Source organism: Rhinopithecus bieti, unplaced genomic scaffold (assembly GCF_001698545.2).
Source record: "Rhinopithecus bieti isolate Rb0 unplaced genomic scaffold, ASM169854v2 scaffold_21219, whole genome shotgun sequence".
NCBI classification, from domain to species: domain Eukaryota; kingdom Metazoa; phylum Chordata; class Mammalia; order Primates; family Cercopithecidae; genus Rhinopithecus; species Rhinopithecus bieti.
The window spans coordinates 155,421-181,233 of record NW_016810186.1 but is presented as its reverse complement, the minus strand read 5'-3'; the positions used below and the strand labels follow the sequence as shown (position 1 = coordinate 181,233).

Here is a 25,813-nt window from a genome sequence, read left to right as displayed (position 1 = left end):
CATTTTCAGTGTTCCCATGATGCTAGTTTGATGGGGTGCAATATAAGTAAACAAATCTGTCTCTAAAGTAGAGGTTGGCAGACTTTTTAATAAAGGACTAGATGATAAATATTTTAGGTTTCGCAGGATGCATGATCTCTGTCCCCACTACTCAGCTCTGCCTTTGAAGCATGAAAACAACCATAGACCATACAAAAATGAATGAGTGTGGCAGTGTTCCAATAAAACTTTATTCACAAAAACAAACAGCCAGATTTGGCTCATGTGCCATAGTTTGCTGACCCCTACTCTAAAACAATGTAAAATCTCTACCTGCTGTGATGTGATTTTACTATGTTTAAGTATGCCTGCTTGAAACCATAATCTGGTCTACATTAATGATAGAAAATTATAATTATTGAGCATCTATTATGCACCAAGTATCAGATGTCTAACTTACATTATCCCCAAAACTCATAAGCGTATTCCCAAAAGTTAGTATATTTATTTCCATTTTACAGATAAAGCATACTCAGATCAGACATTTCCCAGAGTCACAAAATTAGTAAGCTATACAGCCTGGATATGCCTGCATCTTTCAGATAATTTATTCTAGGTCCAGTATTTCATTTTCAAGATCACTGTCATGGATATGCACTGCTTCCTAATTGCCTATCACCCTCTCACTTAGCTAAATTTCTTTTATATTGAACTAAAAAAGCAGAATAATATGGTCTCTGTGTTATTAAAGAATTTTACCACAGCACAACTTCAGTAAAACAGTCAATTCATTCATCTTTATTGAACTGAACTGTCCCAATGGCCATCTTAGTGCTAATAATCAAGTTTAAAAAGCTGAAAATTCCAAATTAAAGTGACCACACAATTAGACCCAGAGTTGTTGTTTTGAAGCTGTGAATTTCTGAATGTACACTTGAGATTTTGAGGAGTGTGTGAATTATTTCATTTCCATGAATCAGATGCCTTCTTAATAGTAATCATCTCTGATATTTGTATAGTTTTTTACAAAATGCCTTCATGAATTTTTTTCTTCTATTGATAATCATCATAGCAGCCAACTTTTTTTTTAATATTTCAACTTTCATTTCAGATTCAGGGGTTACAGGTGCAGGTTTGTTACATGAGTATATTGCATGACACTGTGGTTTGGAGTACAATTGATCTCATTACCCAGGTAGTAAGCATAGGACCCAATAGGTAGTTTTTCAGCCCTTGCTCTCCTCCCTCTCTCACTGCTCCAGTAGTCACCGTTGTCCACTGTTCCCATCTTTATGTCCATGTGTACCCAATGTTTAGCTCTCAGAAGTGAGAACATGTGGTATTTGATTTTCTGTTGCTGTGCTAATTCCCTTAGGATAATGGCCTTCAGCTGCATCCAGTGTGTTACAGAAAACATTATTATTATTATTATTATTTGGCTGTGTAGTATTCTATGGTATATAAGTGCCAAATTTTCTTTATTCAATTCACTGTTGATTGGCACCTAGATTGATTATATGCCTTTGCTATTATGAATAGTGCTTTGATGAACATACGAGTGCATGTGTCTTTTTGGCAAAATGATTTCTTTTCCTTTGAGTATATACCAGTAATAGGATGGCTGGGTTGAATGGTAGTTCTGTTTTAAGTTCTTTAAGAAATCTCCAAACTGCTTTCCACAGTGGCTGAACTAATTTACATCCCCACAAACAGTATATAAGTGTTTCCTTTTCCCCATAGCCTCACCAACATCTGTTATTTTTTAACGTTTTAGTAATAGGTATTCTGACTGGTGTGAGATAGTATCTCATTGTGGTTTTGATTGGCATTTCTCTCACAATCAGTGACATTGGGCATTTTTTCATATGTATGTTGACCACTTGCAGGTTGTCTTTTGAGAAGTGTCTGCTCATGTCCTTTGCCCAGTTTTTAACAGGATTCTTTATTTGTTTATTTTTGCTTATTGAATTGTATAAATTCCTTATAGATTCTGAATATTAGATCTTTGCCAGAGAAATAGTTTGATAATATTTTCTCCCACTCTATCTACCACTTGTTACTCTGTTAATAGTTTTATTTCTAACTGTGCAGAAGCTCTTTAGTTTAATTAGGTCCCACTTGTCAATATTTTTTGTTGCATTTTTTTTGTTGTTGTTGTTGCTTTTGAGGACTTACATAAATTCTTTGCCAAGGCCAACATCCAGAATGATATTTCATATGTTGTCTTCTAGGATTTCTATAATTTGAGGTCTTACATTTAAAGCTTTGTTCAATCTTGAATTAATTTTTGTATATGGTGAAATGTAAGGGTCCAGTTTCATTCTTCTGCATATTGCTAGCCAGTTATCCCAGCATTATTTATTGAATAGGGAGTCCTTTCTTCATTTCTTATTTTTGTCAACTTTGTCAAAGAAGAGATGGCTGTAGGTATGTGGCTTTATTATCCTGTTCCACTGGTCTTATGTGTCTGCTTTTGTCCCAGAACCATGCTTCTTTGGTTATTGTAGCCTTATAGTATAGTTTGAAGTTGGGTAATGTGATGCCTCTGGCTGTTCTTTTTGCTTAGGAATACTTTGATGATTCAGGCTCTTTCTTGTTCTATATGAATTTTACAATAGCTTTTCTAATTCTGTGAAAACTATGTTTATAGTTTGATAAAAGTAGCATTGAATCTGTAGATTGCTTTTGGCAGTATGGCCATTTTAACAATATTGATTCTTCCGATTCATAAGCATGGAATGTTTTTCCATTTGTTTGTGTCATCTATGATTTCTTTCACCAGTGTTTTGTAGTTCTCCTTGCAGAGTTTTACCTCTTTGGTTAGATGTATTCCTAGGCATTTCATTTTTTCTAGCTATTATAAATGGGATTGCGTTCTTGATGGAGCTCTCCCCTTGCATAGAAATGCTACTGATTTTTGCACATTGACTTTGTATTCTGAAACTTTGCTGAATATCAGTTCTAGGAGTCTTTCGCCATAGTCTTTACGGTTTTCTAGATATAGAATTATATCATCAACAAAGAGAGACAGTTTGACTTCTTTTCCTATTTGGATATCTTTTATTTCTTTCTCATGCCTGAGTGCTCTGGTGAGGACTTTTAGTACTATATTGAACAGGAATGGGGGGAGTCGACATGCTTGTCTTGTTTCTGCTCTTAAGCAGAATGCTTCCAGCTTTTGCCCATTCAGTATGATGTTGGCTGTGGGTTTGTCATAGATGGCTCTTATTATTTTCAGGTATGTTCCTTCACTGCCTAGTTTGTTGAGGGTTTTTATCCTGAAGGGATTTGGATTTTCTCAAAACCTTTTTTCTACATCTATTGAGATGATCATGTGGTTTTTGATATGTGTATGTTGTTTGCTTCCCAGGAATAAAGCATACTTGATTGTAATGGCAGAAATTTTGTTGTGCCACTGGATTTGGGTTGCTACTATTTTGTTGGGGATTTTTGCAGCTAACATTTTTTCAGTCCTCACCATGTAACAGGCACTGGACTCAACACTTCCCATGCACCAGCTCCTCTAATTCTCCTATGTCACTATCAGACAAAGGATGATACTCCTTCCATTATGAATGGCAAACTAAGCCTTGGAGAAATTAAATATTTTGTCCACAGTTATTCAGATTATATGTGGTAGAGTTGAGATTTGAAAGCAGTGCTAAAGCCAGTATGCTGCATATAGATTTTCAGCTACCTGAAGACAGAGGCCATACCTGACCTTCTTTCATTGACTTTTTAGTATGCCCTCCTGACAATAACTTCATGCCTTAATCATTCATGGTATTTAAAAAGAATGTGAAATACAATAGAAAAAGCATTGTAATATATAACATGTAAAATAAACATACAACAAGCAAAAGAAATAGGGTACTAAGTTGTATATAGATCATGCTTACAAATTTTTTTAAAAGAAAGACAGAAAAGTCTATGAAGAGTCTAGAAACAGATTTACCAAAATTCTATTGATGGTTATGGAATTATGGGTTCAATTATGGGTTCTTTCTTCCTTCTTTTATTTTGTCATCTGTTTTCTATATTTTCATCTTTAAATAAAAGTGATGGTAACAAAAGTTTTAAATTAACAATAAAGAGGGAAAATAAGAAAGTTCTTACATTGTGGTTAGCAGTTTTAAGTATGAATCATAAAACTTCCCCAAGGGACCAACGATCTATTTAAAGAGGCAAAGCATGAAGTTACAAGAGGAGCCCAAGGGCACATAGGAACAAGCTACTGTAGCCCACATCCATAGGGAGAGGGAGAAGAGAGGGAGGTTTTGATTTTTTAAGATGCATGTAGAAACAGAAACCAGCCTAAGGGGCAAATGTCTTGAGTAAATGCATAGAGGTGGGAATCAGCTAGAAGTGCGTCTGAGAGAGAAATGGGCCATTTTGGGGGAGAGGCAGTGTTTGAAGGGCAAGATTATGACAAAAACCACCATTTTGACAAGATGAAGGCTGTGGTAATCTGATACCTTCAGAAATAGAGTAGTAGGGGATGTTCCTGACTCTAGGTGTTGTGGAGCATGGTGTTTGGTTCCTGGCTGCATGGGAAGGAAAACATAGGGGAAGATAGTTATTTGCACTTCTCATCTCCTCTTTCTAAGATATCCTACAAAGTTTCTAGACTGACATTCTTCACTGCAGAGCCAACTGTATTACTTTTCCACTCAAAATCCTTCAATAATTCCTGCTGCCTCTCCAGGCCAGTGCAAAGACTTCACATGAGCATTTAAAGCCCTTCACTTCATGGGGCCAACTTTGCCAGCATTGTCTCCAATTCCTCCCCTATGCTTCCTTAGGCTATCGTCTCATTAAATTACTTGGGGTATCCTCCTCTATGTCTGTTAAAAATTCATCGACTTCCCTCTCTTCCCTCAATACTCCTTGTACCTTCATTCATTAATTCATTCACTCATTTACTCATTTATACCTAGCCCTGGGTTATATTTATTTATATACTTTTCTTACCAGCAATCTAGATGGTACTTTGGAAGACGGAGATCAGATTCTATTTGTCCTTATATCTCAACATCAAGCACAAAAGCTCCGTGATCAGTGTATGTCCTACAAATGTTTTGCTGAGCTGAAGACTAGGATGACTGGTAAAGACACTGATAGTAAGGAAAAATTTAGAAGTAGAGACCAAATGAAGGAAAATAATGAGTTTGACTCCGACTTGCTCAACTTTTAGGAATAATAAATGACTTTTAAGGCAAATATGGACTTAATTCTACTTTGCTAAAGTCTAGATTTCTGGAAAAAAATTACCTGGTGAAATTCATAGTAAAAGTGTGATGGTGATGCATAAGGTTTTTGCTCAGACAGCCTCCTATTCTATAGCAGGTATCCATTCACTTATTTATATATGTATTCATTCATTCAATAAACAATATGTACTACTAAAATCTAGACACTATGGAAAATGCTGAGGAAATAGTAGAAATGTGAAGGAAAATAAAGCTTCTCCTCTTTGAGAATTTATAATCTACTGGGGTAAAATCAAGTTTTAAAAGAGATAGAGATAGGTTCCATTTCCAACAATGAAGCATTTATTTATTTTACATCATTCTCTCACTAAAAACAAATATAAACACTAGAAAAGACACAAGAGACATGTATTTGAGAGTCCTGAGGCCATGTAGATTTGAGGGGCCAAGAAACTGGACAGAAGAGAAACCCAGGGAGGTGCTTAAGACATTCTGTGCAGATTTTCCACTCAAGGGAATTCCTCAAGGCTGATTCCTAAAATAGTGTGGATAGAAAGCCTGGGAAGCCTGGTTTAAAAAAAATAGCTACTAAGAAACAGAAACTGAGCAGAGCTTTTGGTGGTCTCATGGGACTGGGGAGAAAAACTGAAGTTCAGGGCTATTGAGAGAGCAAGGGATAAAGACTCATAGATGCATCAGAGAAGAGAAGTAGTCCAACAGTCTGAGTAGCTTATCATCTCAAGGCATTCACTAATTAGCAAAAGCAGCATAGAGAGAAACTGAACAAAAACCTAGAGCTAAGAAATTATGAAAATAAACAGAGCATTTGAGGCTCTCACAGATAAAAATTGGCATTGAAGGCTTGTCAAGGAAGAACACCCCTCGTGAACACAGGTTTTCAGTTAGGGTCTTTTGAGGACTATACCGAAGGAGTAAAGGGAATCAGAAATAGATTGGGGCCTTAAAGACATTTGAAGAAACTCAGCCTCTAAATAGCTTAATCCTAATTGGATTCAGGAGACTTCTCCCATTATAATCACTTGCTGGAAGCTAAAGACTCATGTAAAAACCTTCATAATCTTCATTACACATTGTCTACTATTTAATAAAAACTTAACAAGCATACCAAGAGGTGGAACCAAGAAAGAGACAATAAAAACAGACCTATAGGTGATCCAGACATTGTAGTCATTACATAGGCATTAAAATAACTATAATGAACCTGTTTAAGACAACAGATACAGTGATTTTCAAAGAACTGGAATTTGAATTGATGTTTGAAGAATAGCTTGAATTTCAACTAACCAAGTACTGACTTTACAAAGAACTTAGTTTTTGGATGCAATTCATTCTAGCCAAGGGTGGATCATGGGGATGAGGAACAAAGGAAGAAAGGGTGAGGCACATCATCACAGGTAAAGAGAAGAGAGTTTGGGTAGAATTGAGCAGGAAGAGAGGACAAGCATGGCCTCCCTTCCATATATAAACAATAGAAAATCAAGAGGGTTTTCCTATTAATATTGATTAAATATTCCTGATTGATCAGGACTAGATCAAATGCAGGAGGAAAAACAACAACTCATTGATGTTTCTCTATTTTAGGATTTCTTCAGTAAATCTGACCCATTTCTGGAAATTTTTCGTATGAATGATGATGCAACTCAGCAGCTGGTGCACCGAACTGAGGTAAGAAGCGTCATCTTCAGCTACGCTATCTTATCTCCTAAGATGATAAATTGACCTGTTTTGAGAAGCTCCTTTTCTTTTTTTTTCTTTTTTCTTTCTTTTTTTTTTTTTTTTTTTTTTGAGATGGAGTCTCACTGTGTCACCCAGGCTGGAATGCAGTGGCGCAATCTCAGCTCACTGCAACCTCTGCCTCCCGGCTTCAAACAATTCTCCGCCTCAGCCTCCTGAGTAGCTGGGATTACAGGTACCTGCCAGCTACTGGTAAATTAGCTACTGACCATGCCCAGCTAATTTTTGTATTTTTAGTAGAGACAAGGTTTCAGCATCTTGGCCAGGCTGGTCTTGAACTCCTGACCTCGTGATCCACCCTCCTCAGCCTCCCAAAGTGCTGGGATTACAGGCATGAGCCACCGCACCTGGCCTCCTTTTATTTCTTAATGTCTGTAGATACACACTCAGACCTGAAATCTTCAATGTCCTCAAGAAGATTCTGCCATTTTCAGCTTTTTTTTCACTTTTAATCCTTAATTTAGTTGTCAAAAGAACTAACCCCAATTTCTATTGTTAACTTTCAAAACAGACAATTAGCAACTTATTCATAATAAAAGTATAAATACTAGCTAACATTTAATGAGGTTGTTTGGATGTCTAGGTGCCAAGAATTAGACTGTTATTTACATGCATAATTTTATTTCTCATAAAAATTCCTTACAGATGATGATGATGATGATCATGACCCCCATTTTACAGTTGAAGAAACTGAACTTTAAGGAGGTTAAGTCACTTACCCAGATCTAACACCTAGCACCTGAGGTTTCAATTGAGGTTGACTCTGAGCTTCATGGTAATTTGGGAAGTCAATCTTCCTCTCCAGGGAAAGTACATACATTGGACTGATGTCAGTCCTACCACATGAACACCTGACCTTTCCTAGAAGTCACTTAGTCTAGCTGTATCTCCTTCTCACTCTTCCTCTTCTTTCTCCAAGTGACCCCAACTTTATCTCTTATTGCCCTACCCCCTACTACCCACTACCACACACACATTCAACAACTAACCACGATCTCCATTTTTCATTTTATTTTACTTGTAAGCCAGTTCAAGAGGGATTTTGTAGGAGTGAAGTACATTGATAAGAAGGGAGTGATATACTTATGCTGAATGCCTTGGAGCTGAGAGAAGACCCACTTATGCTTGCATAGCAGTTGCAGGGTAAAAAAAGAAGAAACCTCCATGACTTTCATAAGGTGATGGTGTGGTTGCTATGTCCCCACAACATCACTTTGGAAATCCAGTTTCCTGAAGAGACAGAGTTGCAGGTGTTGTTAGGGGAATGTTTCATGACATTGCTATGGCAGACAAAAATTAAATAGTCTTGGATGGGCTAGTTGTGGATATCATCTGATACAAAGTTGATATCTAATAAAATGTGTTTAATAAAAGAATAAACATATCAATGCTGTTAAATATAAATAGTATGTCTATTGAATGCTATAGAACAATGTAATTCTTTGGAACTTAATCCCTGAAGAATAAATTGAGGTACAGCTAGCACAGTTGCCCTGAGTGGCATCTCATCACCACCACCAAAAGAGGTCTTTCACCCATTAAGTTTCCTTAGGTGAAACAAACTTCTTTTGAGGGAAGTGGAGCAAGATGGCCAAATAGAAGCCTCCACTAATCATCCTCTAATCATCCTTCCCATAGGAAGACCAAATTAAACAACTATCCACACATACACACAAAGCACCTTCATAAGAACCAAACATCAGGTGAATGACCACAGTACTTGGTTTTAACATCATATCATTGAAAGAGACACTTAAGAGGGTAGGAAAGACAGTCTTGAATTGCTGATACCACTCCTCCCTCATCCCCTTGGCAGTGGCTGCGTGGTGCAGATAGAGCAACTGTGTGCTTGGGGAAGAGAGTGCAGTGATTATGGGAGCTTGCACTGGAACTTAGTGCTGCTCCGTCACAGCAGAAAGCAATACTGGGCATAACTCAACCTGTGCCCATGGAGGAAGAATTTAAACCAGTCCTAGCCAGAGGGAATCACTCATCCCAGGAGTGGAAACCTGAGTTTTGGCAAGCCTTGCCACTGCAGGCTGAAGGGCTCTGGGGTCCTAAATAAACTTGAAAGGGAGTCTAAGCCACAAATACTGCAATTTCTGGGCAAGTACTGGTGCTCTGCTGGACTCATAGCCAGTGGGCTTAGGGGGCATGCAACCTAGTGAGACACCAGCCAAAGTCACCAAGGGAATACCTGCACCACCCCTCAGGTGCATGCATCACCAAGGAATGTGTGCCGCACACCCTAGGCAGTGCAGCACACAGCTCCAGGAGACATTCCTTCCTCCCACTCGAGGAGAGGAGAGGAAAGTGTAAATAGAACTTTGTCTCGCAACTTGGATACCACCTCAGCCACAATAGAATAGGGCACCAGGCAGAGTCCTGAGGTCCCCATTCCAGGCCCTAGCTCCCAGCTGACATTTCTAGACAAACCCCAGGCCAGAAGGAAGCTTACTGCCTTGAAGGGAAGCAGGATTCATTACCTTCTGACTAAAAATCTCTTGGGTCCCGAATAATCAGCAATTGTAGCCAGGCTGTACTCGCCATGGGGCCTTGGATGAAACACAGAGACATGGTGGCTTCAGATGTGATGCAGTACATTCCCAGCTATGGTGGCTATTGGGGGAGATTCTTTCTGCTTGAGCAAAGGAAGTGACAAGGAAAGGGGACTTCGTTTTGCAACTTAGGTACCGGCTCAGCCACAGTGAGGTAGAGCAGCAATTGGGCTCTTGGGGGTCCCCGATGAAAGGCTTTGGCTCTTGGATAGCATTTCTGGACCTGCTTTGGGTAAGAGAGTCCACTTCCCTGAAGAGAGAGTCCTAGGACTGGCAGCATTCACCACAAGCTGACTAATGAATACTTGGGCCTTGAGTGAATGTTGGTGGTAGGCAGGCAGTACTTGCTGTGGTCCTAGCTTGGTGGTGGCCAAGGAAGAGGCTCCTCTGCTTGTGGAAAGGGGAGGGAAGAGTGGGAAAAATTTTGTCTTATGGCTTGGGTATTAGCTCAAACACAGTAGAATAGAGCACGAGGTGGAGTCCTAAGGTTTCCAACTCCAAGCCCTGGCTCCCATATGACATTTCTGGACTTGCCTGGGACTGGGAGCAACTCACTATCCTGAGGGAAAGGACACAGCCTGGCTGACTTTGCCATCTGATTGTAGAGTACTAGAGCCTTGTGTGAACATAGGTGGTAGCCCAGCAGTGGTTACCCCAGGCCTTGGGTGAGAGTCAGTACTATGCTGGCTTCATATCTGACCCAGTGCAGTCCAGTGGTGACAGCCACAGGGGTGCTCATGTCACCTCACCTTCAACTCCAGGCAGCTCATTACAGAGAGACTCCATTTGTTTGGGAGGAAGTAAAGGAAGAGGAGAAGGGTTTCCACCTGGCAATCCAGGGAATTCTTCCAGATCTTATCCAAGACCACCACTGTACCTCTACAAGTCTGAAAAAGCCCAGCATCACTGAGCTTGGGATGCTGGGATCCCCTAATGCAGATACAGTCAAAGTGACAAAAAGAGACCATGACACCCAAATCCCTTTGAATACCTGAAAAGCCTTCCCAAGAAGGATGAGTATGAACAAACCCAGACTGCAAAGACTACAATAAATATATAAATCTTCAATATCCAGATATACTAGTGAACATCTACAAGCATCAAGATCATCCACAAAAACATGCCCTCAAAAAACAAACTAAATAAGGCACCAGAGACCAATCCTGAAACAAAAGAGTTATATGACCTTTCAGATAGAGAATTCAAAATAGCTATTTTGAGGAAACTTGATGAAATTTAAGATAACACAGAGAAGGAATTCAGAAGCCTATCCAATAAATTTAACGAAGACATTGAAATAATTGTAAGAAATCAAGCAGAAATTCTGGAGTTGAAAAATGCAAGTGACATACTATATAAGGCATCAGTCTCTTAACAGCAGAATTGATCAAGCAGAAGAAAGAATTAGTGAGCTTGAAGATAAGCTATTTGAAAATACACAATCAGAAGAGATAAGAGAAAAAAGAATTTTTTAAAATGAAGCATGCCTACACGATCAAGAAAATAGCCTCAAAAGGGAAAATCTAAGAGTTATTGGCCATAAAGAATAAGGAGAAAAAGAGATAAGGGTAGAAAGTTTATTCAAAGGGATAAGAGAGAACTTACCAACCTTAGAGAAAGATATCAACATTCAAGCACAAGGTTATAGAACACCGAATAGATATAACCAAAATAAGATGACTTCAAGACAGTTAATAATCAAACCCCCAAAGCTCTAAAGAAAATATCCTAAAAGGAATATGAGAAAAGAAAAACAAATTACGTACAATACAGCTGTAATACATCTGACAGCAGAATTCTCAGTAGAAACCTTAAAGACCAGGGGAGAGTGGTGTAACATATTTAAAGTGCTGAAGGAAAAAACTTGTATCCTAGAATAGCATATTCAGCAAAAATATTCTTCAGTTATGAAGAAGAAATAAAGACTTCCCTAGAAAAACAAAATCTGAGGGATTTCATTAACACCAGAACTGTAAAGGGAGTTCTTCAATCTGAAACAACACTACATTAATGAGCAATAAGAAATCATCAACTCACTGGTAATAGCAAATACACAGAAAAACACAGAATATTATAATGCTGTAATTGTGGTGTGTAAACTACCAACATTTTGAGTAGATAGGGTGAAAGATAAACTGGTCACATGTTTATAGCAGCACAATTTGCAATTACAAAAATATGGAACCAGCCCAAATGTCTATCAATCAATGAGTGGATAAAGAAATTATGGTATTTGTATACCATGGAATACTACTTAGCCATAAAAAGGAATGAAATAATGGCATTCATAGCAACCTGGATGGAACTGGAGATTATTATTCTAAGCAAAGTAACTCAGGAATGGAAAACCAAACATTTTATGTTCTCACTTATAAGTGGTAGCTAAGCTAAGATACAAAGGAATAAGAATGATCCATGGACTTTGCGGACCCAGGGAAAAGGATGGGAGGGGGTTGAGTGATAAAAGACTGCAAACTGAGTGCAGCATATACTGCTTAGTTGATGAGTGCACCAAAATCTCACAAATCACCACTGAAGGACTTACTCATGTAACCAAATACCACCTACCCTCAAAAACCTATAGAAATAAAAAAATTAAAAAATAAAATGCATTTCTGTGGGGAAAAGAAGATATAACAATCCCTTAGAAAGAAAGTATAATGAAATACTTTTATTTTCTATTTATTTTCTTTCTATGAAAGAAAATTTTAAAAAATTAACTACAACAACTTTTCAAGACATAGTCATTAAAATAATATATAAACAACAAAAGTTAAAAGCTGGGGACAAAGTTAAAGTGTAGAGTTTTATTAATTTTTTCTTTGTTTGTTAGTTTGTCTGTTTCTTTATGCAATCAGTGTTGAGTTGTTGTCAGTTTAAATTAATGGGTTTTGGTATGCAATCTTCAAGAGATCCATCTCACACGCAAGGTCTCCTGACACATATAGGCTCAAAATAAAGGGATGGAGGAAAATTTACCAAGCAAATGGAAAACAAAACAAAACAAAAAAAGCAGGGGTTGCAATCCTAGTTTCCAACAAAACAGACTTTAAACCAACCAAGATCAAAAAAGGCAAAGGAAGCCATTACATAATGGTAAAAAGTGTAATTCAGCAAGAAGAGCTAACTGTTTTAAATATGTATGCACCTAGATTAATATAGCAAGTTTTTACAGACCTTCAAAGAGACTTAGGCCCCCACACAATAATAGTGGGAGACTTTAACACCTCACAGACAATATTAATAAATTATAAATCCATATAAAGTTGGGAAATTTATATTAACCCAAATAATTTTTTACCTAATTCTTCTTGCTATCGCTTTAATCATCTTAAGGGTACTAGGACACACGACAAAGTTACACAGAAGCATTATTTCTCCACTTCAATGCATTAGAAGAAATTTAACAATGAGTCTATAGTTATATTAAGGAATCTGGTAGAAGAGGGAATCATGTATAAAATAATTATGTTATTTGGATAGATAATTAATTAAAAAAGAAAATTCTAGGCCAGGTGCTGTGGCTCACGCCTGTAATCCCAGCACTTTGGGAGGCCGAGGTGGGCGGATCACCTGAGGTCGGGAGTTCAAGACCAGCCTGACCAACATGGAGAAACCCCGTCTCTACTAAAATACAAAATTAGCTGGGTGTGGTGGGGCATGCCTGTAATCCCAGCTACTTGGGAGGCTGAGGCAGGAAAATCACTTGAACCCAGGAGGCAGAGGTTGCAGTGAGCCGAGATAGTACCATTGCACTACAGCCTGGGCAACAAGAGCAAAACTCCATCTCAAAAAAAAAAAAAAAAAAAAACTAAGACTTCCACTAACTAAAGACTTCATAGGTAGAAAAATCAATATGACAGAATTCCATTTAACTTTATTTGTATATCACCTAGAGCAGTGGTTCTGAAACTTTATACCTCAGAATCACCTAGAAGACCCACCTCTAGAGTGTCTGTCAGTAGTTCTGGGTGAGGACTAGAAATTTCTGTTTTTAAGAAGTTTCCAGATGATGCAGGAACCACACTTTGGGAACCCCTGCCCTCGAGTACACAGTACAATGCTAGGCACAGAGCAGTTACTCGTACATTCTGAACCACACTGAATTATCTGAACCATAGTGATGGCAAGATACAATTTGACTCATATAGATTCTTAGGCCAGGATTAGCCAAGTTTGTGATTAGTAAAGTGGTTTTAAAAGGGTTTTCCTATGTTATAGACATAGTTTATAATCTTAAGATCTGCCTTGTCGTGCCTTTCCAGGATATTCTAATTGAGTTGGTGATAAGCTAGTTTAAGTATGGTCCTGGGATTTTTCTTCTAGAAACTTCTCTTCTGACTTGCAATCTGATGTGACTCAAGGTCACAGATTACCAGACCATCCAATTATTTAGCAGCAGAATTGTCTTGCTATATCCTTCACCCCGCTAAAAGTCTTTACCTTTGCTGACCCTAAGAGAAGAGAATTTATACCACAAGACTGACAGTCCTACAGAACTGAGAATTCTTTATCAATGGGCAGAGACAGCCCTATCCTTAATTTCAACCCCTTTTGATATAGAAGGGATCATTCTCAGCATCCACATGCTGGGAAATATTATTGGCATTATTCATGAAACAACAGCCAGGACGGTGACCACAGGAGGTCTGCTCATAATGACCTGCTTAGTGGGTACCCTTAAAAGATTTACTACATCAAGTTTTTATTAAGGCACCTCTTCCAGGCTATTGCTCTTTTCATATGCATCACAATGGTTTCTCAAGTAGTTTTAATGTGGAAATGCAAAATGTCAAGCATTTCTCCCCACTCACCACTCCTCTCTTTCTTTTCCCAGGTTGTGATGAATAACTTAAGCCCAGCCTGGAAATCATTCAAAGTATCCGTAAATTCTCTATGCAGCGGAGACCCAGACCGTCGGCTGAAGGTCAGAAATCTGTGTCCAAGAAATGTGATTTTTTAAAAAAAAATGTATTTAATCCTCCTCTTTTCAAAATAGTATTGGCAAACCCCAAATTTTCTTTACAATGTAGCCAACCCTCTCATCTTTTAGCATCTTAATGGAAGAAACAAGGGCTATTTCTTCTGCTAGGGCCATTGAAGCTCATGTGAAAGCCCAAAATAAATTCCCATTGTGTTATATCAAGAGGCAAAACCCACGTCTTCTGAAAGACAAAACCATAACAATAAATTCAGGGTATAAATGAGAGTTATTAAAATGAAAATGGTGTCATATCAATTATCTACTGTTACATAACAGAATAATGCAAAATTTAGTAGCTTAGAACAAGAAGCATTTATTTAGCTTATGATTCTGGGTACTGGCAAGTTGGGCTGAACTAATCTAGGTGGCTCTTCTGTTGGTCTTGCCTGGACTTTCTCAGGCATTTGTGATCAGCTACCCAAGAGGAGGGTGGTTCTGCTTCTGGGGGTTGGCTGGCTGTCGTCTGGAATGAGAGGAGGAGTGGGGCCATATGGCTCTCATCATCCCCAGGCCAGCTTGGACTAACACACACAGTGAACTTAGGGTTCTAAGAATGCAAGAACAGAACCCTATAAGACCTCTTTAGGGCCTCATCATCCCCAGGCCAGCTTGGACTAACACACACAGTGAACTTAGGGTTCCAAGAATGCAAGAACAGAACCCCATAAGACCTCTTCAGGGCCTAGGCTCAGAACTCACACAGGTCACTTTCTGCACAGTCTAGGTGAAAGCAAGTCACATGATCAATACAGACTTAAAGGGTGAGGAGATAGACTACATCTCTTGGTGGGAGAAGCTCCAAAGTATTGTGGCCACTTTTTCAATCTATCACAAAGGCTTTTTGAGCACCTTGGGAATGTAAAAGTTGGAAGAAAATATGCATTCGGAATCACCAAAGGAAGACCCTAGGCTGAATGCCAGAAGCAGATTTCAGGAGATGTTTTTTATAGTCCATGCTCTGGCCTTTCTTCTACCGTGAAAGTCTAGAAGTTCCTTGTTGTCAATGGCCCAGAGTTGATTCAACCAATTAAGGATAACTAAGCAAATTTACTGGAGACTTGTGCCTATAAACTAAAAGGCCAATTGATTAATGTTCAGTGAAAAACACAACCATCAACCAGACCCGGCAGCCATATCAGCTTCTCAAGGGCATTTTCTTGTGGGCAAACCATGGAGAAGACAATCATCAGAATGTTGCTGTGATTGCCTGAAATCAGAAATGGGTAACTGAGACAGTTAATGGCTTCATTCGCTGAAAACCAGGAGTGCCCACCTCCACTGTCCATCAGGCAGAGTAAACATTCATGTTGACTTTTCAGGGGAACTAATCCCCTGGAAAGTGTTAGCTGGGCACTGAGGATGTTTGCCTTAGTAGCTTTACATTTTCCTCATTACTTTTGCCCTACAAACCTTCTGACAGATACAATTTTTTGATTCATCGATGTGCTCCGTCAGGTTAGAATCCCATCTGATTGGTTAATTCCAAGTTCTTTAAGGTGGCTTTATATTCTTTGCTTAAACCCATTCTGTATGAGCTTTGCAGTTGAACTCTTAGCAGACATATTCACTTCCATGTTCTTGAGGAACAACTCAGAGTTGCACCTGATATCTCTGTAAGAACCGAGATATTCAAGCCTCAACCCCACTGGAAACCTTCAATTCAAAATCAGGATTCCTGGTTATTTGGTGCTTCATGTGGAAGCTCCTATGCAGAATGGTCAAGAGCTGTGACTTCAGGCATAGGATGGCAGTTATCACTTACACTTTGAGTAGCACCCTCCTATTCCCAGAGAGGTAAATGACCCTCTTTGGCCAGAAATAAAATAATACCTCTTTTAGCCATATATCAGCTTTTTATGAGGAGTCATTAAATGGATAAAAGGAGAGGGTCATCTGTAATTGAATTTTTAAAATGCAGAAAAGGAACACTTTGTCACTTTGTGAGTGCTCTGCTGCCTGTAGAGAAATAAGTGGGAGCTAAGGAAATAGATGACTGATTGATAGATGATAGATAGATGATAGAGGAAAGAGAGGAGTAAAGAATGTGAGAAGGAAGAATAGAGGAAAAGAAGGAAAAAAAGAAGAAAGGAAGGAGAAAGGAAGGGAGTGGGGAAAGAAGGATCAGGGTTTTTCCACACGTGCACTATTGATGTTTGGATTTTGCTGCGGGGAGCTGTCCTGTGCCTGTAGGATCCTTAACAGCAACCTTAGCTAGTAGATGCCAGTAGTATTCCACCCTCTGTCACATACACACTCACACACCTTGCTTCCTGTGTCAGTCTGACAATCAAAAGTGTATTCAGACATTGCCAAATGTTCTCTAGAGGGTAAAATCACTTCCAGATAAGAACCACTGGTATAGTACATCAAACATATTATACATTAGAGTCACCTGGGAGCCTTGTTAAAAATCCTCAAGAACCTATGAAAATGTTTTAATTTCTTTTAAAATCAGAAGAAGAGAATCAACATGTAAGATTAACTAAAATATTCAAAAATTTTTTTCTTGCATCAGAAAGCAATCAACTTTTTAGGGTCCATGAAAATCTGTTGTGTCAAGAGGGGCCCATAAAGGCAAAAGTGCCTAGGGTCAATGAAAGTCACACTGTGTTCCTATCTCAAACATCATATCATCTCATCAGAAAATACTTCAGTATGTATTGCTAACAGATAATAAATCTTTCCATTAATAAAACTAAAAAACATTACTCTTTTTTTTTTTCTTTTTTTTTTTTTGAGACGGAGTCTCGCTCTGTCGCCCAGGCTGGAGTGCACTGGCCAGATCTCAGCTCACTGCAAGCTCCGCCTCCCGGGTTTATGCCATTCTCCTGCCTCAGCCTCCCGAGTAGCTGGGACTACAGGCGCCCGCCACCTCGCCCGGCTAGTTTTTTGTATTTTTTAGTAGAGATGGGGTTTCACCGTGTTAGCCAGGATGGCCTCGATCTCCTGACCTCGTGATCCGCCCATCTCGGCCTCCCAAAGAGCTGGGATTACAGGCTTGAGCCACCGCGCCCGGCCCAAAACATTACTCTTAAGAATACTAACTATACTTCCGTAATGCCACCAAATATTCTGTCATTGTTTATTTTTGCCAGTCTCTCATTTATTAAACAATTGTTTCTATTTGTTTGTTTTTAAGTGAAGATTTAAACAAGGCCTAAGCACTGCATTTGACTGAGATGTCTCTGAAGCCTCCTTTAATCAGTTCGTTCTCACTCCCCTTTTTTTCCCCCTTGTAATTTACTTAGTGAAGAAACCAGGCTGGTTTGTCCCATAGCATTTCTCACGTTCTGTGTTTCCTATAAATGCATATTTGGAACTTGGTCAGATTTCAGGGTCTGTTTTCTGGTAAGAATGCCCTGGTATTATTAAGAATTTATGGATTTTTGCTGTATTTCAGTGTTTCCATCTATTTCAGTTATTATAATTCCTTTGAAATCTTAAGTTGTCCCATATTTGGCCAATAAAAACTTCTTCAAGTTGGCTCTTGAATTCTTTTGATATAAACTTAGTAATGCTTAATAACATCCTTGCTTTCTGGAATGAATTTTTGAACTAAATTAATTTTGAAATTTTATAATTCCTTTTCTTCATTATATATATATATTTCTATGGATGCAGAGCCATATTTTAATGTCTCTTGAAATCATCCCTCTCCATAGTTAGACCTATAGCACATAGAACAGTCAGGTTCATTTGTTTCACTTTGTTTTCAATTTTTAGATATTTTTTTCAAATTTAATTTTGCCTTATAATTGTATTAAATGTTTACATGGTTCCAAAGTCAAAACTGCAGAACAGGGCATATTCAGAAAAGATTAACTTCCATTCCTGTCTCTTTTACCTTTTACCTTCATTTTGTAGCATATTTTTGTATACTACGTTTTATAGCATATTTTAATACCTGGTAGAGTTAACCATATCCAATTCTGTATTTCTTGCCTTCTTAAGGGTTTTTCTGGATATTTTACCAGTTTTTTCCATTGAGCTTTATAAACAACTTATCTAATACCAGAAGAAAACCCAAAACTTGATAATATTTTATTGAGATTGCATTTAACTTGTGAATTAGGCAGAATTTTCTCTTTATAATATTGAGTTTTCCTATCCTAGAATATGGCATGTGTTTTCATTTATTCAAGTCTCCTTTTGTGTTTTGCAGGAGTGCTTAATGTTTTTTCTCTTATTTTCTATGTACGTCTTAGAACCTCTGACTATTGTTTGCATATATGAAGGTCATTGAATTTTTTCTTAAACTAGTATATTTGTTTAAGAGAACTTAAATTTGTTCTCTTATTGTTTATAGTAATTTTCCCATTAATTTTGCTTTTTTCCTTTCCTTTCCTTTCCTTTCCTTTCCTTTCCTTTCCTTTCCTTTCCTTTCCTTTCCTTTCCTTTCCTTTCTTTTTGAGACGGAGTCTTGCTCTGTCACCCAGGCTGGAGTGCAGTGGCATGATCTAGGCTTGCTACAACCTCTGCCTCCCAGCTTCAAGTGATTTCCCTGCCATGGCCTCCTGAGTAGCTATGATTACAGGTGTGTGCCACCACACCCAGCTAATTTTTATATTTTTAGTAGAGATGGGGTTTCACCATGTTGGCCAGGTTGGTCTCAAACACCTGACCGTAAGTGATCTGCCCACCTTGGCCTCCCAAAGTGCTGGGATTACAGGCATGAACCACCGTGCCCAGCCTGTTTTTTCCCAAATATATAATCATACTACTTGAAAATAGAGATAGCTTTTATCCTTACCCCTTTTTTTCTTCTAATACCCTCAATGTGATAGATGGCAGTGGAGGTAGAGGGCCTCCTTGTCTTATTCATGAACATAGTAGAAAATTCTATAGTGTTTCCCCATCAATTCTGGCAGAGATTAATTTTTTTGTAGAGACAGAGTCTTGCTATGTTGCCCAGGCTGGTCTCAAGCTCCTGGGCTCAAGCAGCCCTCTCCCTCAGCCTCCTAAAGTGCTGGGATTACATGTGGGAGCCAATGCATCTGGCTGGGATTCATTTTTTCATGTAACTCTGAAGGTATCAGACACTCAGTGCTTTCTCAGTCGTGTCTACTGAGCCCTAAATACCTATGATATTCAATACAATTAAATACCTTAAATATTCAGATAATGTTTTTACCGGTTATCATAACCCAAGAGATAACACCACAACATGCTAAAATGTCTTTGAACTGTATAAAAGGCATTACACTACTACTTTCTATGGCATCCTAGACATGCCATATTCTAGGATAGGAAGACTCAATATACATTATTTCTACAGCATATTAGAGTTTATAAAGCCCTTATCAAAATCCTAATTTCATTTACTTCTAACCACATTGTGAGGTAGGTTCCATTTTCTTCATTTTACAGATGAGGAAACAGACTCAAAAACCCAAGCTGTTAAATGTCAAATTCAATGTTGTTTTGATCAGATTGCACTGCCTCTATTTTATTGTGTTATATTTATTAGAAAATAAATCATCCTGATAAGCATATTTCTTGACCTTTTCAACCAGAATGATTTGTTTACCATTATTCTAATATTTAACAGAAGTAAGATTTGTCTTTATGTAACATTTCATAAAGTCTGAGACACTAAAGGAAAGTCTTTCAATAAAACTATAACACAATGTTACTTAATAATGTATGATTTACAAGAAAATATGTACCTCTTAGATTCTAGGAACTATGTCATTAACCACCTTCTTTGATTTGATCAACATATTGTTAATACCCAGAACATATTCTTTAGGAGGCAATGCTGATGTTCGGAATAGATTCTTCCAGAGGATGTTCTTAGAGAAGAAAAGGGTGAGAGGGCACTGTCAGCAAGTTTTACTCATAACCCAATTATGCCTAGCACTGTGGAAAACTGTCATGCCAGAACAGTCTTGACAAACACCATATAAGCACCCTGAGGCCATTTAATCACACGCATTCTAGGGCTATTTTCTATCTCTTTCTCTAATTTCCAAACCACACAAGTAATATGGATACTTTCCCCTATACAAAATTCATCAGGCATGCTCAGAGTATGGTTGATAAGAGCTATTTGCCTTGAAGGGGAAACTAAGGTGATAGCATCAGTTGTTCTGGATCACTTTGCCCCTATGCCTTATGTAGGAGATAGGCTGAGCCCATGGTACAGTAAAGGAAATGGCAGAAGAGGAGGAGAAGCAGGTAGCCAAAGTCAAAGCAGAAGTGAGTAAGACCCAGGAACCCACTAAGGGGTGAAAGGAGGCCCAAATACAAGTCTAAAGCAACAATGACATTTCACCCACAATTCACCTCGCTTGTTTTTTGCGCCCCCTGTCTTAGGCTGCCATGCCTGGCTGATTTAAAAGAGCCATGTTCTTGAGTTGCCTTCTGACACCCCCAAAGTTGGATTCCTGGCCAATCAGGAAAGTGCTCTGTTAAATCAGAATCCCACACTCAGTGGTCCTGGAGACTTCATTTTCACAATTTACATAAAAAATGCTGGTTCAGGCCATTTGCCAAGCACACATTGAGAAATACTGTCTTTTTTTTTTTTTTTTTTTTTTTTTTTTTTTTTTTTTTTTTACTTTAAGTTTTTTGAGTTGTTTTACTTTAAGTTCTAGGAAACATGTGCAAAACGTGTAGGTTATATAGGTATACATGGGCCATGGTAGTTTGCTGCATTTATCAACCTGTCATCTAGGTTTTAAGCCCCATATGCATTAGGTATTTGTCCTGATGCTATCCCTCCCCTTGCCTCCCACCCCCTGACAGGTCCCAGTGTATGATGTTCCCCTCCTTGTGTCCATGTCTTCTCATTGTTCCACTCCCACTTATGAGTGAGAACATGTGGTGTTTGGTTTTCTGTTCGCATGTGCGTTAGTTTGCGTGAGAATGGGGGATGGCCTTCCAACTTCATCCATGTGTCCCTGTAAAGGACAGATGGAACTCATTCCGCTTTCTTTATCGACTGCAGTAGTATTCCATGGTGTATACATGCCCCATTTTCTTTACCCAGTCTATCACTGATGAGCATTTGGGTTGGGTCTGTGTCTTTGCTATTGTAAATAGTGCTGTGATAAACTTACATGTGCATGTGTCTTTATAGTAGAATGATTTATAACCCTTTGGGTATATACCTGTAATGGGATTGCTGAGTCAAATGGTGTTTCTGGTTCTAGATCCTTGAGGAAATACTACACTATCTTCCACAATGGTTGAACTAATTTACACTCCCACCAACAGAGTAAAAGTGTTCCTATTTCTCCAAGCCTCACCAGCATCTGTTGTTTCCTGACTTTTTAATAATCAACATTCTAACTGGTGTGAGATGGTACCTCATTGTGGTTTTGATTTGCATTTCTCTAATGACCAGTGATGATGAGCTTTTTTTCATGTGTTTCGTGGCTGCTTAAACGCCTTCTTTGGAGAAGTGTCTGTTCATATCCTTCACCCACTTTTTGATGGGATTGTTTTTTTCTTGTAAATTTGTTTAAGTTCCTTATAGGTTCCAGATATTAGATCTTTGTCAGATGAATAGATTGCAAAAAGAGAAATACTGTCTTTCTACTGATCCTCCAAACCTAGCTGACTCACTGCAGGTACCACCCTAATGTAGTTCAGCACTGTTTCTGATGCCTTACTGAGAGGCTGAGTGTATATGTATATGTGTATATGTATGGGTACATTCTGTTCTTCCTCCTATAAGAAATCCTTAACAGCTGTCTTTTGATTACATCCAACTATTCATATCCTTCTCATTTCATGTGTGACCAGGCCAACTTCAATTGAAATTGTATTTTCTCCACAAATTCACTGTCTTTGCTTCGGCTTCTGTGAGTCAGACTGACACACTACTGCCAAATGGATTTGAGTTCATTCACAGACTTTGCCTTGGAACTTCTCCCTTTATTCCCAGTCTCGTGTGACTCTTAACCCCTGGGTCCCTACTTGCCTCTTATTTTGTCTCTGATCTTTTATAATTAACTGCATGTTTGTTTTCTTTCTGTTTCATGCTGATTTTTTTCTAGCAAACCTTCTAGTTCTTACTGCTTGGAAAGGAAAGGACAAGTTCCAACCCCCAGATCTGAATCCTTGGCATTGGCCCCAGTTCAGCCCCATTAATTCCCCCAAATGGCTTTAATCACTATATACAAATTACATAAATATTTCATGATTATTGGTGCAAAACACAGGCAGTTGGAATTGAGGAGTCCACTGCTATGTTCAGTATTGTTGGAAACACCTGCAACAAAGAACCTGGCATTTTTAGGCAATTGAAAGCAATTTCACCTTCCTCTCTATGTGCCTTATATTTATAATGGGAAAAACATCCTTGGATGGCTCATAGTCCTCTTGAGTTTTCTTGAGATCTGGTCAGATTCAAGTGCTTTCTTTATGGCCTTCTGGACTCAAGAGCTGCTGGTTTTGTGCCTGTCAATAGTTCATTCTTCTAAATGTCCTGGAATTCACCTGATTGCAGACTCATGGAGGTGTCTCTATATTGGATCAACCATAGCACAGGAATTCTTGAGTCCACTTAACTAAATGGCACCCCTGAGTACAGCAGGCTGCCTCTACTGAAATCGGAAATCAATACTGCAGCATGAAAAAGCAGTAGCCAGCTCAAATAGTGTTAAATCATGCAGGAATCAAGGAGATTTCTGAATTGAGAGAAAAATTACATATTCTTAAACTTTAATAATTCTTTCTTTTCATTAATATTATCATCTTATATTACAGATGAGGAAATTAAGAATCTGTGTTTTAGCAAATTGCTTATAATTACAGAGCTTAATTTGTACAGCCTTAGTTTAAACCTGGGTCTCTCCTGCTCTATAATCTCTGCTCTTCACTATTTAAAAAACAGTTAATATTTACTGAGCACTTACCAGGTACCAGATACTATGATGGGCACCTTAATTAAATTTTCTCGTTGAACTCTGTAATTATTCTAGCTTAAGCAAAGCCGCAGTAACAAAGAGACCCCATGTAGTAGAAGTTAATTTCTTGCTCACATAACAATCAAAGGTAAAACTTTCATATCAATGTTTACCTCTCCTTCATGAAGTAATTCAGTAACTCAGGTTGTTTCTATCTTATAGCTCATCCATATCTTAGGAACTTATTTTTGTTTGCATCCAACAGGCAAAAGGGGAAAAAATGTGAAGAAGCCTCTCTCTAAAAGTTTTAGCTGAAAACAACATCTAGCATTGCTGCCTATATTCCAATGAGTAGAACTCAGTCACATAGCCACAGTAAATGGCAAGAGAAACCAGGAAATGTGGCCTAGTAGGATGCCTAGAAATAGAAGGAAACAGATTTTGGTGAATTGGCTGGCTCTTCCACAGGGAGACACTCTTTTTATCCTCATTTTGCAAATGGGAAAACTGAGACTAATAAAGATTAAATAACTAGCCTAAATTCACAGAGCTAGTCAGTGGCATTGAAAGGATCAGTCTTTACGACTCTGGAACCTAAACTCCATATCAGAACCTAAAGTCCAATAAAACCTTCTGTAATGACGGAAATATTCTGTATCTGCACTGTTCAAAAGAGTAGCCACTACCCACATGTGACCAAAGCAATTCTTTCCCAACCTCTCCTTTCTCTTCAAGCCTCCTTCTTATTTTCAGTCCACCCATTCTGATATCCCATTCCCTTTTCTTCAAAAAACATCATCCTTCCCATCCACCAAGGAGAAAATTCTGCCCCTTCATGTGTCAAGCCTCTGCCACCAATGGCACCTCTCTTCTGTCCAGTCTTTAGTGACTCCAAATTGGAAGAAATGGGCTCTTCTACAAAGGGGGGTCAACACTAGATGCTTCAATGTCAAAATAACTTTTTCATTAGCGAAAATTAGATCTGATTTCCTCACTGTCTAAAAAGAGAGCCTACCTTTCCAAAGCAAGTGCTAGTTTGTTTGTTTGTTTGTTTTCTCCAAGAAACCATATAAACTGATCTTACATAAAAAAGAACCTTGGGAGTTAGTGTTTCAGTGGGGAAAACAGAAAAGTTCTGGACAAAGATGTTGGTAATCGTTGCAACACAATATGAATATACTTAATGCCACAGAGTTGTCAATTAAAAATAAATGGCAAATTTTATGTTATGTATCTTTTACCACAATAAAAATTAAATTTAGAAAAAGACTTCTTCCTGTTAACATGACTTTGAACCTGCTCCTTGTGAAACAACTGCCTGACATTATTGTACTACAGCATGTTTAACTCCTGCCTAAAGCTGGCATACCTTACCTATAATGGCTCTTGTTCTCTCAGCAATCTGGGATGAGGGTATGGCAGCTCCTAAGTGACTCTTTCTGACTCCTAAATTCCTCCCTTTTGGAAACCCTTGCAGGCAATGGGTAAGGTCCTTCCTTGCTCAATCATTATGAGGGAAGAGGCCAAAAGAGGTGGTAAAACCTGGCCAAACCGTTTTATTGAAAAAATTGTCCATGGTCGTGCTCTGTCTTTGATTTTTTAAAAAATGTGTTTGAAAAAGTCATCTTTGGAAAATACTTTGCAAGTCTGAACTAAAAGTGTCAAATGAATGCTATTCAGTGCCCTGGTGAGGTCTCTAGTTGAAAGTAAGGAAGTAGCCCTCTTATTATCTGGGTGGACATTTCCCTACTAGAGAGAATGTCCATCTAAATAAATTGCAATTGCTGCAACTAGAAGTAGTTTCCTCACATTATTAATCCACCTGCATCCCCTTCTACAGTGAAAATGGATAGCTAACCATCTACTGGGAAGATACTTGGGGAAAACTGGGACCTGGATAAAGTTGCTTAATGATGGAGGGAAGGATTCTTCTGAGTAGAAATTCTGAGAATCCCTCAATGCAATTTTGTGTCATAATTCAAACTGATAGGACTCACTGCTCTGTTTAAATAATGCTGTGTTCCGGTAACACTGATTATGCTGGTTGCTCTTAGTTGATTGTTTGTTTATTTAGTTTAAAATATTTTTAATGTGAGTTACTCTATAGTTTATTGCACTATTTGTTCACACAGAAACTGAAAAAGTTACCTCAAGATCTCAATTTTATTTTGCACATTTGGAAATGTTTTAACCTAGCCTTGTCAATAGGAAGGTTTTTTTTTTTTTTTTTTTTTTTTTGAGATGGAGTCTTGCTCTGTTGCCCAGGCTGGAGTGCAGTGGCCGGATCTCAGCTCACTGCAAGCTCCGCCTCCCAGGTTCCCGCCATTCTCCTGTCTCAGCCTCCCGAGTAGCTGGGACTATAGGCGCCCGCCACCTCGCCTGGCTAGTTTTTTGTATTTTTTAGTAGAGACGGGGTTTCACCGTGTTAGCCAGGATGGTCTCGATCTCCTGACCTCGTGATCCGCCCGTCTC

The 25,813-nt window shown here is 38.5% G+C and overlaps 1 protein-coding gene across 1 annotated transcript in view; it reads left to right on the top strand.

The window, feature by feature from the left end:
• Positions 1-25,813, top strand: part of CPNE4 (copine 4) — a 659,177-nt gene that overhangs the window by 493,380 nt on the left and 139,984 nt on the right. The window contains exons 12-13 of the mRNA XM_017891576.1: positions 6,792-6,875; positions 14,340-14,429. Of these exons, the coding sequence (XP_017747065.1) occupies positions 6,792-6,875; positions 14,340-14,429 (174 nt within the window). The remainder of the gene's footprint in view (positions 1-6,791; positions 6,876-14,339; positions 14,430-25,813) is intronic.